Source organism: Molothrus aeneus, chromosome 5 (assembly GCF_037042795.1).
Source record: "Molothrus aeneus isolate 106 chromosome 5, BPBGC_Maene_1.0, whole genome shotgun sequence".
Classification (NCBI taxonomy): Eukaryota; Metazoa; Chordata; class Aves; order Passeriformes; family Icteridae; genus Molothrus; species Molothrus aeneus.
Genome location: NC_089650.1, coordinates 47697511 through 47713037, shown reverse-complemented (window position 1 = coordinate 47713037; position 15527 = coordinate 47697511). Strand labels below are relative to the sequence as shown.

General features: G+C 44.3%; 1 protein-coding gene across 1 annotated transcript; it reads right to left on the bottom strand.

Moving 5' to 3' along the window:
* Positions 1-4517: 4517 nt before the first annotated feature.
* Positions 4518-14192, bottom strand: WNT16 (Wnt family member 16). Its single transcript, XM_066550542.1, has 4 exons — positions 14107-14192; positions 13776-14014; positions 11449-11729; positions 4518-4982 (listed from the first exon to the last, which is right to left on the bottom strand). The coding sequence occupies exons 1-4, from the start codon at positions 14190-14192 to the stop codon at positions 4518-4520; spliced, it is 1071 nt and encodes a 356-aa protein (XP_066406639.1).
* Between the last annotated feature and the right edge of the window lie 1335 nt (positions 14193-15527).

Here is a 15527-nt window from a genome sequence, read left to right as displayed (position 1 = left end):
TATAAATACCTGTGTGTGACAAAGCTCCAGGTTCCATATTTTCCTATATGGAAACATAGGTGATAGGAACATCTGTAGCATCTTGCAGGCTTGTTGAGAACAGAGCAGCAAGGAAAGGGAAGAGAAAGATTTTGAGGTATGTCTGCCTCAAAAAGTAGAGCTGTGAGAAGAGGGGGGGAAGGACACAAGAAGGTTTCAGTTTAATCTTCACCAAACTGGGATTCAAGGCACCTGAAGATGACTTCAATGTAAATCACAGCTCACAACTGCTTTACTCATGGTGCTTTATATGGATTAATAGGAGTCCTAGGAAAGAAACTGAAGGAGGTGTCTGCCTTGATGTACCCTCTGGACCTTCCCTAGTGTCTTTCATGATCCAGCTGGTTTTTCTTTTCCCCTCTGGGAAAAGCAGACCCTTTTACAGCCTTAGTTTCCTGATTGCCACTTTGGAAAAAGCTTTATTTTGCTCGGCATGTTTTGCTTTCTAGATGTCTTACTGTAGCACTTAGTTTGCTCAAACATTTAATTGACTGCTAAATGCTTCATGTGTATGTAATGTCTCCTGAACTGTTTGGGTTTTCTGCAGTCTGAGTGTTTTTCAAGAATAAGTGTATTAATAAGAGGCCAGGTGGGTAATTTCAAAAGGGGAAATAATACTGCCACCATAAGTGCTGACTGACTGCTCTGTAAGGATGGGAAGGGCTGCAGTGCCTCCCTAACTGACTTGGGTCATGACTAAGGTGGATGCTAAGCAAAGGACTTTTTATTGATGAAATCCTCTTCAGTTTTAAGGCTGTAAGGCTGTAGCCTAGCCTGAATGCAAGGGTCCTGTTAAAGAAACTTGAAGAAACGAGTAAGGCTAGATGGGAACTTTGTGGCTGAAGCAGGAAGGTGCGAGAACAGCTCTTGACGTGTTCAGTGGTATCATGAGGTGTCAGTGGCTCCTGATGCTGTACAAGGGATGCAAGGGACGTTGCTTCTCACCCTCTGAGCACCAGGCCAGCAGGGCACCAACTCCTGAGCTTCAGCCACACCCTGCTCCTGGCTCCCTGGGGGCTGAAAAAGTGAACAATGGCAAGAGAGAACATGCTCTACTTGAGATGCTTCTTTGCATTTCTTGTAACATTAAAGCCACTTTCAGTTCCTCCTTGCTGCCTCTGCTGTTATCCCTTTCAAGGTTCCAAAGATCTAAGGCATCCTTCATAGACTCAGGTTGAAACAGATTCCTCAGATATCATTTCCTGTGCTTAACTGTCCCTCTAGTAGGGTTGGGTCATGTGCTGTCCCCATCTTCTTAGCTGAAAATAATTACTTTTTAGCAAGTTAAAAATGGATGACTGTCCACTTAGGTATCTTTTTACATTCTTCCTTGCCCTATGGTTCTCCTCTCCAGAACACACAAACCAGTTCCTTTAATCTTGTATTTGAGTTGCTCTAATCTCTAAATCTGTAATCACCTGTTGCCTCAGAAAGGTCTGCTCCTTTCTGAGGGTGTTGTCCATAGCATGACACAGCTACAGGCTCATGCAAAGACATGAAGAAAGGCACTCCAGACTGAGGAGGAATCATGACTCCTCTTTGAGCTTGAGGGATGGCAGTAGAAGAGAGTGCTATCTTCTGTGGAACATAGCTTGCAAATGTTTTTGTCTACCAAATACTACATCAATGTTCTCTAATTATCCTTTTCAGCATTGAATGTTTAGCATTTTTTTATCAGTACACTCTCAAGTTCCCAGGTCTTTGCACCCCATTGAAATACTCGGTGGATTTCTTGATTTATGTCTTAATTCTCTAGATGCCTCTAAAGGACCTAACCCACCACATATATAACTACACCTTGTGTTTTGTAGTATATTATTTAATAAAATGAAGATCATCTGTTTATTGTCATTTGAAATATGCAGATATGAAAACTCTGTTTCAGGGAATTAGAATATATAGGGAGAGAGGTAGGGATCAGCAGAGAGCACTGTAATAGTCCAACTACATTGTCTGCTATGTAAAAAGCATGGAAATCACTCCAGCCTCTGGGAAGTTTCTGATCCCTTGAGGCAGCCAAAGCAGCTGCTTAATTCTCTTTCTCCTGCTGATCTTGCAATCAATAAACAGGAAAAAAAAAAAAAAAACAAAACAAAACAAAACAAAAGCCAAAACAGCAAACTACTGACTTTAAATAATATTTTAAGGTTATTTTAGGTGTCAAAAATTGTATTATCCCAAGTATGGTCTCAGCAGAGAGTATGGTATTGTTCTGTCAGGACTTAGTGCTGTTTGGTCATCTCCCATCCATGCTGCCAATCAGTCCTGTGGCACAGCCTGAGGAGCCTGTGGGTTTATTTTCACTGCTGAAACAACCAGGGCTCACAACTCTCTCTTCAGGGTCTTCCACAGTGAAATGTTCTCCCCATCCAAGTTTTCACAAAGAAGGTGTTGAAACCTCCTGTGACAGTGCCTTACTGGCATCCTGAGCACCCTTCCTCACAGACAGCAGATTTTTTTGTGGTCCCAAGATAATAATTTGGTCAGGCCAATGGAGATGGACTGGCCAAATGTGGAGTAAAGGTCTAAATAGCAGATAATGGACTTCATTGTTCCTGAACTGATGTTCCTAAAATAACCCACATAAGGCAGTGAAATACCACAACACAGAAGATTTTGTTTCCTTCTTCCTGACTTATACATCCAATAAAGAGTGACAGTTCAGAATCTGGTCACCATCTTTCCTGGAAAATGACTGATGACTAGGAAATGAATTCTTCAAAGTAACTTTGAAAGCCTCAGCCAAACTGTCCCAAGTTTCTAAAAACTGGCTGTTAGTATGGAAGAAGTTAAGGGATTGCAAACCCTTCCAATTTCCCTGGATTTCAGTGGGAGTACTTACTGCTGGAGCTGGGATTTCAGTGTTTGTAAAATGCATTTAAGAGAATAACAAAAAGAAAGTATGCAGAATACTAATTAACTAACCATTTAGAAAATCGTAGTGTTTCTCATCAGTGTGTACGAACCGCAATAGTTATAACCACCCTGATGATAAAAAACTCTAACATTGATGCAGTTCTCTGACTAATTTCCCCCAGCACATGCAAACAAAATTAAATTGAAGGTTACTACAATATTAACAAATATCTAACCAACAAATCTCAAGGGTTGTAGTCTTATCACATTAGTTGTGGAAACCTTTTACATAACTTGCATAATTTAAATATTTACAAAATATAAACTTTCTTGTCTTATCAAAAATAGTTCTTTGCACAATTAAACAACAGTAATCCTTTCACATGATGCTTTTTAAGCCAGGCATTAAATCACTGCATAAAAATAAACAACCTTTCACAGATGTAAAATAAAATTAAGCTAACATATTGAGACAGGGAAAGTGTTATCATTAACATTAGTTTAAATATTAGTTTAAACATTAACATTAGTTTAAATATTTTAGTGGTGTGAGCCAATCCATAAATTATATTGTGCATTGAACTTACTGAAGATGCAACCTAATGAAAAATTCTAGCTGCTGATTCTATAAAGAAAATCTGTTCTAAAAAATCCTTTGCTTTATGGCAGATTCCTTTGGGCTAAATCTCATGTGGTTAATTTTGATAATGATGGTGAACCACCAGTGAGATGGCTGAATGTGGCAGATTATTGCATAGAATTCAAGAGTGGGGTGACAACCAGCTGACTTGCAAAATGTGTGCTCAGATACTCAGGAAATGCCTGCAGAGGGTTTTATTTCCTTCAAATATAAAACTGTATTTCTGTCCCTTCTCAGACCTGTCCCTTGTGTGTTTGAAGGACAACCAGTTAAAAATCCTGAGGTTGCTGTTGGTACCCCATTCACATTCACCAATCTGTGCTCCTGCCTCTCTCCCCAGGGCACAGCTTGACCCTCCTTTTCCAGGCAGACACTGCTGAGCTCTCTGCTGTCACACACGTTCCTCACTTCCCGATGCTTTTCGGCACATTTTGCAGAAGGCAGTTTTGTGAACGGCTGCAAAGCAAATGCTTCGTGCTCAACAGCTGAACTCTTTCCCTATCTTTGTGGGTCTTTCTGAAGTCTGCAGAAATGAACTGTCTAGTCCCAGTTTTAAAAGCACAGACATAAGGACTATGAGAGTTTTACAAACTCTCTTGACTCTTCAGTCTCTGGCTAATGAGATCTTGAGATTTCTCCTCTTCACCACACGGATCTTCAGGACATTGTGTCTATTAAATACTTGAAAAGTTCAGCATCTGTCTCTGCTCATGGAGTAACACGTTCAAATGTGTCATCAAGAGTCCTTTTTGGTGTTTAAGCTGTCCCTGCATGCAGCCTGATGTTTACCCAGCTGTCCTTTCAGTCGAGGCTCACTTGGACTACCCGTGGTGTGGCAGTACCTGTTCCCCCAGGCCGACCCCTCTGAAATCCCGCATGGTGACAGTGACTGCTGCCCCCGTGGCAGGGCAGCTGTGTGCAGCACACGGGCTGGCTGCAGCACACAGGCTGGCTGCTCTGGCCGTGTTTCCTGCACTCCACCTCACTTGCAGGTGTGTACGTCGGTCATGGTCTCGCACCTCCTGCAGCGCACGTAGCAGCACCAGACGAACTTGCACTCGCAGCGCTCCACGTGCCGCACGACGTGGGTGTTGTACCCGCGCCCGCAGCACAGCAGGTTGCAGCCCTCGGGCCCCTGCGACGTGCGGTTACATTCTCTGCCCTGAGTGCCAGGGATCCCCAGTTTTTGGTCTTCCACGCAGTAATTGGGCGATTTGTTCACATACAGCAGGTCGTCTTTCCCAATTGGTATTTTTCTCTGGCTTTTCTCTTTCCTGCGTAGCTTTTTTTTCAGTCTGTCTGATATTTGTATGCTGTTTTCATACTTCTCCTTTAAAAACCGGCCAATCTTTTCAAAGGATGACATGGTTTTCCAACAAGTTTTCACTGCACAGGACCCAGAAACACCATGACAACGGCAATCCACAGACATCAGCTTTGCCACAGCCTGAAAGCAAAGGGAGAACGACATTTGGATGTGCTCCTTCATTCATCAGGAATGCTGCCTGACATCAGCAGCACAGAGGTCTTAAAGTATTTAATATTACAGCTGCCACTGCCATTTCCACAACAGGAAAGTCAGAGCACGTGTTAGGAACCTGGTTTCCAGCCCTGGACCCCCACTATGAGAGGCACGATCTTCAGACTTGCTTTTCATTTGCAGTTTGCAATGGCCATAATGTAGCAATATCGATCACAACAGTGAAAGCTGTGATTTCTGGATGGCTTTTCATTCTGGAGGATCCTAAATACCTGAATGACATGTCCTGTCATGGGCAAAAGGGTCTAGTAGGGAAAGCAAGGATAGGGCAGGTCATGGCACCCTTCCTATTTTGGAAGACACTGACTGGGCAAGTAAGTGTCCAGTTATGTTGCCTTTTAAGGGTACTTTACAGCTACCATGAAGACCACTAAACATTGACAACCCTGTTTGTAACTAAGGCCACAGGAATGGCTGGAGTCACACAACAGTGCCTGGGCAGCCAGTGTGGCTCAGCACCCAATGCAGCACGGGAGGAGGCACCTGAGGGCAAACTGATGGAAGAGCAGGAAGATGCCCACATCTCCAGCCTTCAGAGAAAGTCTGTCAAAAGACCCACCATGGCTTAGCAGAGGTGTCTTTGGCTCAGGTAATCTGTAGTAAATCTCAGGTGCTTCTCACTTACAGTCTTAAGCCCTGTTCTTTTAATTTAGGCATAACTAGTTCTAGTACGAGTTCCTAGTGTTTCCAGTTTCATAATGGCTCCATTTAACACAGCTAGGTATTTGCACTCACATTACTTTTATACCTGTCAATGTTTAAGCAAGATTTCCACAGTTACTGCCAACACTTAAATGAAATTCTTGCCAACAATAAATACTTAAATACTTAGATGAGTTACTTTTCCATGCCCCTGCAGAAGCAAGGGCTGGGCTGAACAGTAACTGTCTGACCAACAATGGGAATTGGAAGCCTGTGTTAAGCTTTTTGTACCACATAACAATTTTGGCACAGTTTATAGGATAATCAAGCCTCAAACAACTGGAATCTGTAAACAAGCAGCAACTTCCTTTATCTTGAGACTGACTCAAACACTCAGGAGACAATCAATACAATACTTCCTTCTCTAACATCTAATTGTCATCATATAAAATCATACAATTAGTCTTGTGACAACCCTCTAATGACAAACACTAGAGTTTGAAAAAGGCACTGAAAAATCACACATGTACAGATGTAGTACCAGATATCATAATTTTTGGTTTGTTTTACATTTGCATTAACATACCTTCTGGAGCCATCCTGTAGATTCATAAGGGCCATTGGTTAGTAGTGTGGAAAGCCCATGTTGCTATCTTCCATTTTACTAACCTTTCCCCCCTATTTAATTTCCACAATCAAAGCAATTGGGAAATTTAACAGTAAGTGTGGATTTTAAATTAACTCATAGTAAGTTTGTCTTGAAACTCCTCATGCATCAAGACCAATGCATATTGAAATTAATCCTCTTTGAAGGAACCAGTTTTACCAAAACATGGGGGAAAAAAAACCAAATCAACACCCCAACTACATGATGTTTATTAAATTTCATCCTAAGCCTTTGCTTATCCTACAGCCTCCACATATATTATAGACTAGCTGCTGTCAGTCTATGTCTTTCTGAAACTGAAATAAAAACATGGAAGAAAAATCTAGCATCCTCCTCTGGTTGCCCCTGAGAAAGTTGTTTCATTTGTGCCAGTTCCTAAGCCTTGATTCTGCAGTGAGATCTGATACCTGAAATCCTACCAAGCCCCACTGGCCCTCTGCAGGACCAGAAAAAAACTCAAGCCCCAGACTCCATATTGGTAACTCAGGCAGCACAAATGCCATCCTCAAAATTCCAAAATTCCAAGGCATACAGCAAATCAAATGAGCTATTTCTATTCTCTGTGCTAAACTGAGACTTTTCATCATGGTGACTGTGGTCACTGAAGTTTGGGATGAGTCCAGCATGGCTACTCCATTGGTTTCACCGGGCATTGAGGCCCCCGGCACATTCTGCCCCAAAGGTGTTGACTCAGTCTTGAGCTGGCATTTGCATAAAACTCTACAAACCTTAAAAAAACACATGACCAAAGTGTTTGCTTGGAGTCACATCTTTGGTGAATAAACAGGAATGATTTGTAGGTGGAGGTTACTGTGGAAGCCAAATATGCAAGACATTCACAAAAAACATTAGCAAGGAAGAGCAGGCATGTGCCCTTGACCTAGAACAGCCTTTACAAACTAAACCTGGCAAAGAGGTACTCGAAATACTGTACAGGAAATACTTCCACATGCTGTGGGCTGCTTTTGCAATGGGAGATTTTTCTCCACTACTGGAAGAAATAACAATATTGCAGCAAGCAAACTCTCACCCATGAGCACACACAGACTCTTTTAGTGGCAAATCAACTGCTAGATGGTAGATACTTACCATCTCTTCTACACAGACTAGTTTCTCTTTAGTAGACAGACTTGACCTTGCTCATATCTCAAGAATCTGTCAACAATGGAATCACTGGGTAGTCAGAATATGATTCATTAAGATGTAAGAGTGATTGGGGCAGATGAGAATTTAAAATACAAGGACAAAAAGTCTGTCAGAAGACAGATGACCTAATAAATGTGAATATCAAACACAATATCAAAAGATAAATTTTACACTCAACTTAAAAATAGAAAGGATTTAATGGCATTTTTCCAATTTTGAATGATAAGTTATTTTTGTCAAGTAACTAGAATTTCAAAGTAGTTTTAAATCATATTGTGCTAGTAGATTTGTAAGGTTACAGATGTAATCCTCATTTTCACTGCAGTATAATAAAGTACTTACTAAGGGCAGAAGGATCCAGAAACTGTCAGAGGAAGCTCTGCACATACCTGCTAGGTCCTAAGGGCCATGTGGGCAAGTAGTCCAGCAGATGACACTCAGAGCCTTTCTCTGAGGATGAATTAAACAAAAGTAGAGGGAGACAGAGTTTCGAAACAGGAGCAGAAACCAATGTTGACCTCTTAGACTGATATCAGAATATAAAAATGTGGCATACATTAGCAGTGTATGAAGGAACAGATGAATGAAAGAAACACAAATATGATTCAGTGTCTTGCTTACCAGCTGCTAGGATGGCCAAATTTTAAGCTTGGAGTCCAATATACTTTAAGTTGCCAGCACAGGGAGATGACATTTTGCTTTGCCTGATCACAGAACATGCTACTGCATCTCAGTCTGTCACATAAACTTCAATGAAAAATCTCCCATAATTGAACAACTCACAAAATTTAGGGATTAGGCATCTCCTGATGGTGCAAGAAGACCTAAGAATGTACCTATAGAGCCAACATGGCCTTCAGGTGGGACACAGCTGCAGCATACCCCTGTGTCTCAGCAGTGCACGGTGACTGCAGAGTTACTGGGACCATGACTGACCACACAACCAGTGTTCTGTTTCACATTTTAGGTTCATATAGAGAATCTGTTCAGTTACTCATGAACTAGTGAGAGGATTTTCCATACGAAACAAAATTCCATGGAGAGCTTCAGAGGAGCACTGTCACAGAAACCTGGTGGATGGATGTGTCCTTCTGAGCAAGCTGGGACAGGCTTTCTTTGGTGGGCCATGGAACTGACTGATAGCTTGTGAGAAATGAGCAGAGTGGTGACTGAGCTGGGAGCACCAGCATTGTGGTCTGCCACAGACCCATCTGAGCAGCTCCTCCTGCCCCTATTGCCCCTCAGCCTTGGTGGTACAACACGCACAACAAAAGCGCAGGGTCAAGTGATGAACAGGGATGAACACTGCTCTTTTTTAAAATTAAACCTGAGAGAAAGATCATTTTTAAACTGCCTTCCTTTCACTGATCCAGTGCAATTAACAGAGGGAGCAGCATAGGGTGGGAATCTGTGGCTAGAACAGACAGATGGGGCAGAAAGCAGAGACTGATTTGCAGCAAAGAGTGTCAATGGAATCACAGTTTGCATACCCTCTAATGCCAGTTAATGCTTAACACATCCAAGCTGAGCTTTCTGCTTGCAGGCACTACTCTCAGCTGTGAGACAAGGACTGCCAGTACTTGTTTTGGCACAGGAACCAATGCCTGTCATCAAATGTCCCAGTTTCAGACACTGGTAGAACTAATATGATTATTCATGAAGACAAGCACATGTCCTACCAGAGGTGCACTTAAGAACAGTTCCAAACTTGGTGAGTCTCTTACCAATTCACAAGCATCAGTAAAAACAAACTCTCCAAACAGGTCCCACATCAAATAAATTTCCACAAGTGGAAAAGTGAGCAGAATTTTTCCAGCAGTGAAATAATACTAATACAATAATAGTGAACCCATATGTGCCTGACTCCCCACATCCTTTTGTACAAGGAGCAGAAGAGCCCAGCTCACATATGCACACCTAAGCACACTGAAAATTGCCGTGCTAAAGGATGATGAATGTTTATCTTGTAGCAGAATAAGAATGCAACCTGAACCTTCTGAGAGTTGGATTACTGGAGAACTCAAAAGATAAACAGTTTTAAAATTTTTATATGTCGATATGATAACTATGAGATGTGGAAGTATAAAATAACATTTTGTACTGAAATAAGAGATAACTAAGAGAATTCTGCACATACCAGTTCTCTTACTAACTCCAAACAAACACAGAAGTACTGTCCCTGGAAGACTGCTCTTGCAAGACACCAAACATGATAGTATTTATTACACAAGGTCATCAAAAGATATCAAAACATCCTTCTTGTAAGCCCCAAAACATGAAGGCCAACATTTTCCAGCAACTCCTAGTTAAGATTTGAAAATACAAATTGAAGAGTTATGCTAAACTTCAGATAATATTGCTGCTAGAAATCCCAAGTACCAACAACAAACATTGATTTTTATTCTGGACAGTGATCAAAATATTTGATTTATCCTACATTTTGCCATTAAATTACAAAATATTTATGAATGGAAGCTGACTATATATATTTCTTCCTTAACTATCTCGCTCTACAAATATGATAAACAACTCTTTGCTCTTTCCTTAAAGAAATAATAATTGTATGTTCTGTTCCTCTTATTAACATCTCCTCCTACAAGAAACCAATCACCTTTCCTTGGAGGTGATTTAGCTGACTGACATCTAATTAAACTCATAGCTTTTAGATCTCATCTTTTACTTAAGTTTAAAGTTTGCTTCAACTACTTCAGTTATAAATAGGGTCTTTGTCACCCAGAATCATGGAATGGTTTCAGTTGGAAGGAACCTGAAAGATTTTCTGCTTTTCCAACTATATAGTTTAAATGAAATAACACATATTACCTGTAAAAATTACTTCAAATTAAAGTAATTTTCAGTTATACCACCATGGCTCTTATGATGGCTTACTATGGCTATTCCTTGTCTATGGCAGATAGGAAAGTTGATTGCAGTAAAACCCACTGATGCTACTTCCAGCTACAGGAAATTTCGGAGTCACAATGGAGTCCATCAATATGTGTAGTGAAAACCAGAGTTTTTCCCTTTCTTTTTTTCCCCTTTAGTTAAAGCTTGTCACTGAGCAGAACAGATTTAAAGTAATATGAGCCCAGATAGAACCATTAAGATGAAATCTCCAAGGTAAAGCAAAGAAAGTAATTTTAAAGGAAAAATAATACAGATCTCTGTCATTCCAGATGAAAGCTCCAAGCACTAGATTAAGGCTCATATCTTCCTGTACAGGCTATTGCTGCCCCCATTTTGCATCCTCTGCAGGACAGGAAGGAAAATCCAATGTCACACATCCAAACACACAGTTTTCCTCTGCAAGCCTGGGTTAGAAGTTCTTTGGACTGAAAAAAGCCATCCAAAATCAGTCTCCTTTCACTTCTTTGATGTATGTTCTAAACAATGAGCTACTTTGAAGGTGTCATTTCTATCCCATGTTTTTAAAGAAAATATTAACTCTTGATTTCTCCTCTGAACAATGCTAAACTTGCACTCTCAGGTGTGGACTGCAGACTGCAAGATGAGTAATGAGGCCCTGTGTCCAGCTGGCCTTCTCATTCAGTATTAGAGAGAATTATAAATGCAGGTCATGATAATAACAGAATAATCAGTGACAGAAATCATATCATATTATGATGATAACAGGATTCTTTCAAGTTTGTAACTGAATATGAAATATCTAATTAAGATAAATTTACTATTTAAGCACTCATTTATTAATTATTTTGTGGATTTTATTTTAACATGCAGAAATCAGTTGGTTAAAACCAGCTCTGATTCTGAGCTTCTACATGCTTCTTTGGTGATGTTACTGCTGTTCTTGCCACTGGCCCCACGAATACCTGCAGCCAAGGCCCCACCTCCTCTGCCTGGCGTCGCTTTGCCAGCGAAGGTGATCGAGGGCTGCTGCCACACCCGAGTGACACCCACCTGCCTGCCAGCCTCGTTGTTGTGCAGGTCCATGGCCACCAGCCCGCTCTTGCCCGTCGCGTTCTTCAAAGGCACATCCAGGAACTTCCTGCTGAAGGACATTCCGTAGTGGATGTCGTCCGAGCAGCCTCCCCAGTGCCAGCCCTCGCTGGCGGAGCCGCCGTGCCGCAGGGTGACATCGCAGGAGCACTCGGTCATGTTCCCCGCGCTGCAGGAGCGCGTCACCGAGTGCACCAGCCCCGCCGCCGTCACCGCCGACACGAACGCCGTCTCCTTCGTGCCTGCACAGCGAGGCGAGCCAACATTACCCCACAACTGCCTCTGGTCACCTTCCTGGCGCCCACACCCCAAAACAGAGGTCCCCAAACTCCAAACTGACCCCTCGCCCCATGATGGGATCCCCACACCCCAAAACAGAGGTCCCCAAAGCCCACACTGGGACCCCAAACCCCACACAGAGACCCCACGACCCACATGGGCTGCAGAAAGGAACTTTACAAGGCAGATGATTATTAAAAGTTAATAACAGTTAAAAGTTAAAAGTTTAGAGTCATCACAGCTTGGTCTGTAGTGTCAACTTGTTCAAAGCAGTGGATGTTCATACCCCAGAACGGCTTCAGGGCATGGCCTCTTCATATGGCCGTGCTATTAATGATGCTGTTTCTCACTACTGGTAATGGTACCAAATTTTGGTAACTTCTTTCTAAATCTGATTAGGAATTTTATTTGCCACAGAAATTTTCAAGCCAAATAATAAATGAAGAATCAAACTCCAAATGACCCACACATTCCAAACCCCTTACTCTTCACTCTGCTTTTCACTATTCATATTGATTTGAAGAAGAAAAGGTCAGTCTAAATCTCAGAGAAGCTGTCATGATCCCAGGTTACTTTGGTACAGGGCCAAAACTTACCTCATGCTAAATTTAGCAAACATTGATGTTCTTCTAATTCACAAAGGTTGCAAAGAGTCCCAAAAGTCTTAAACGAGGCAGAAATCAGCACAAAGATATTTTGGCCATGTGCTTTTCCTAGAAAAAGCTGGCCATGGGAAAGACAGCAGCATGAAAGGTCTTTACTTGTTAGACTGGCTTCTTAGGCCTGCCCCATTCTCTGAAACTTCTGGCATAATGTGGCACCCAGCCACATTTAACACATTACTGTGTAAGGCATACTCGAAGCAAATTGAATATCAATGAGTGGTCAATAAATGTAGCTGAAATTTTACTGAAATGGGCCAATTTTCACTCTCGTGAAAATTATTCATTTCCAGTCTCCAATGTTTCTGCTCATGGGCAGGAAAATTCCTGTTTGTTTCTCCTGTTTGTATAAGTCTGTGGTGCTGGTACCATCATAAAAGGCTTCCACAGTCCACACTAGTGAAGCTGTGTGGGTGAAGAGTGGCACTCATTTATGAGTCTTCAGGAACAGTCCTTCCTGTTGAACAGAAGGACTAACACACATATGGCTCCATACAGTGGGGAAAACTCCCATTTTCTTTTTTTCCCCTTTCCTTTTTGGAATATGCACAATCTTTTATTCCTCACTTTATGTTTTCATGGTTAAAACTTGGGGGGGTTTACACTGCTTTAGTACAAAGATTGCATGAACACAAAGTGAAGTACTACAAAACTTAAAATCACATCCATCACACAATCAGTGACCAGGGAGCTAAAAAAAAAAAAAAAAAAAGTTGCAGGATCCTTGCAACTTGCAGGAAAGTTTTGGTGCGACATTTGATACAAAAAACCTCATCCTTGTTTCAGTGGAAATTCCAGCAATTTTATAGTTATTTTATGCAAAAAAGCACCTTTGGTTTCACTGTGCTGATCATTATCACATAACTGAGCACATATTATATATTTTAAAGCATTTCACATTGTATTTAGTGTCCTGAGCAGACATTTTGCCTGCAAGTGACCTTTCTGAAACAATATGTCATAAGCCCACTTATTTAAGTAACTATGACACAAGGGGATAAACCCAACCGAAGTCTAAGAACAACAGTATTTCAATATAGCTAAGTGGATCTACCTACGGGCAGTGTCATCCACGGACGTACTACGCGAAAATTACAAGAAGCAGCAGCAGCGTTGCAAAGACAAGCGCGGGTTTGGTCCGCTCGGTGCATTTCGTGCGCCCGCGGTACCTCCCGGGACGGCGGCGGGCACCTCCCTGCCCGGCTCTGCCGAGGGGACGCACGGACGGTCCCCGCCGCGGCCCCGCGGGCTCCTGGCCGTGCAAACCCATTCCCCCGGGGCAGCCCGGTCCCCGCCCCGCCGAGCGGGCAGCGGTGCCTCGGGGCGGTCCCTCGGTCGCTCACTCACCGCTGCTCAGCTGCTGCCCGGGGCCGGCGCTGCCGCGGCGGGCGGCGGGCGGCGAGCGGCAGTCCCAGCGCTCGTGTCGGAACTGGCTGCGGCACTCCTGCAGCCCCAGGCGCGCTCCCTCCCGGATCGCGGCCATCAGCTCCGGCTTCTGCTCGCACAGGTCCTGCTGCCGGCGGCTCAGCGGAGGGCTGGCGCAGCCCGGCTTCTCGGGCCCGCCGGCGGCGGCGATGCCCAGCCACCTGCGGAGGCAGCGGCCCGTCAGCGCCGGGCCCCGACGGACACGAGGGGACGGGCTCGGCGCAGCCCTCCCACCCTGACCCCGGCTACTCACATCCAGGTGCTGCCGGCGGCGGGGCAGAGAGCGAGCAGCAGCGCCGCCCGCAGCAGGCTCGGTCCGAGGGGAGCCCCGCTCCCCATGGCAGCCGCATCCAGCCCCGCCGCGCTGCCGCCCCTGCCCGCGGCCCGCCCGGGCAGCAGGGACCGAGGGGGACCGTACCCAGGGGCACCCCCTACTCGGGTTTGTCCCCCTCCAGGGACAGGGGACAGCTGGCGCGGCGAGCCCGGCCCGTCGGACGGCCCTCCTGGGGAGGCTGGGCTGGCAGGGAGGGCGGCGGGAGGGGACACATCGGGAGCGCTCGGTTCCCGTCAAGGTGAGAAAGTTGGGATTGATGTTTTCCCCGGCTCCTTCCCCGGCTGTGCCTCCCCGCCCGTGCATTGGCCGCCCGGGGGCCGGGGCGGGCCGGGGCGGGCCGGGCGGGGGCGCGGCGAGGGCTCCGCTGCACAAAGCACGGCCCCGCACGGCCCCGCACGGCCCCGCTCCGCTGCACAAAGCACGGCCCCGCACGGCCCCGCACGGCCCCGCTCCGCTGCACAAAGCACGGCCCCGCACGGCCCCGCTCCGCTGCACAAAGCACGGCCCCGCACGGCCCCGCACGGCCGCGCCTCTGCGGTGCTGCCTCTTGGGCCGTGAGGCGCCCAGAGCGGCTGCGAGGGGTGTAGCGGGGTCCGGGCACAGCAGAGTGGAACTGAGGCAAAGGAAGGAACCCGTAGGTCTGCAGCGATTTAATCCACAGAAATGAGAGAGATGTTAACCCATCATAACATTCCCTACACTTTTTATTCCAATTTTCTAATGTTTTAGCAGTGTTAACTGAGTCAGCATCAGTATTCATTAGGACAGCATTTGTTCACTCCTGTTAACTTCAGTGAGACAGTCTTATCAACTTCTACCTTGATTGCTAGTCCTTAGTTACACATTAAAAGCCAATGAGTCAGCTGGCACCTGATGGAGAGCTGCTGTTGGCACTCTGGACTTTCAAGTCCTCTTTGATCACAATATATTGCTGCTTCCTTCTGTGTAAGCAAAACACCTGCACTAAAAATAATCTGGATAAAATGACAGATCTGTAAAACTTTGATTTGACACAGTTGTAGATTAGTGAAATAGCTCTTGTGGACTGACAATAGCTCCAAGTGAAGAACACAATAAATCATCTCAATGACAAATGAACTTTTTTATGAGTACAACATCTTGGGAAATAATCACGTAGATGTGCTGTTTTCCCTTGCCTTTTTCCCCCATGAACGTGCAGAGATGTTTTAAGAGCACAGTCTGTGGTCTATTTAGATCTAGAAAATGATGCCTCCTTCCCACTTCATGCTTATGTATCTGCTCTCAAAGTGTCTCCAAAGCATCATCAACTCTGGGCAGATTGCTCATGACCCCACTAGTTATTTGAACCTTTCAATATA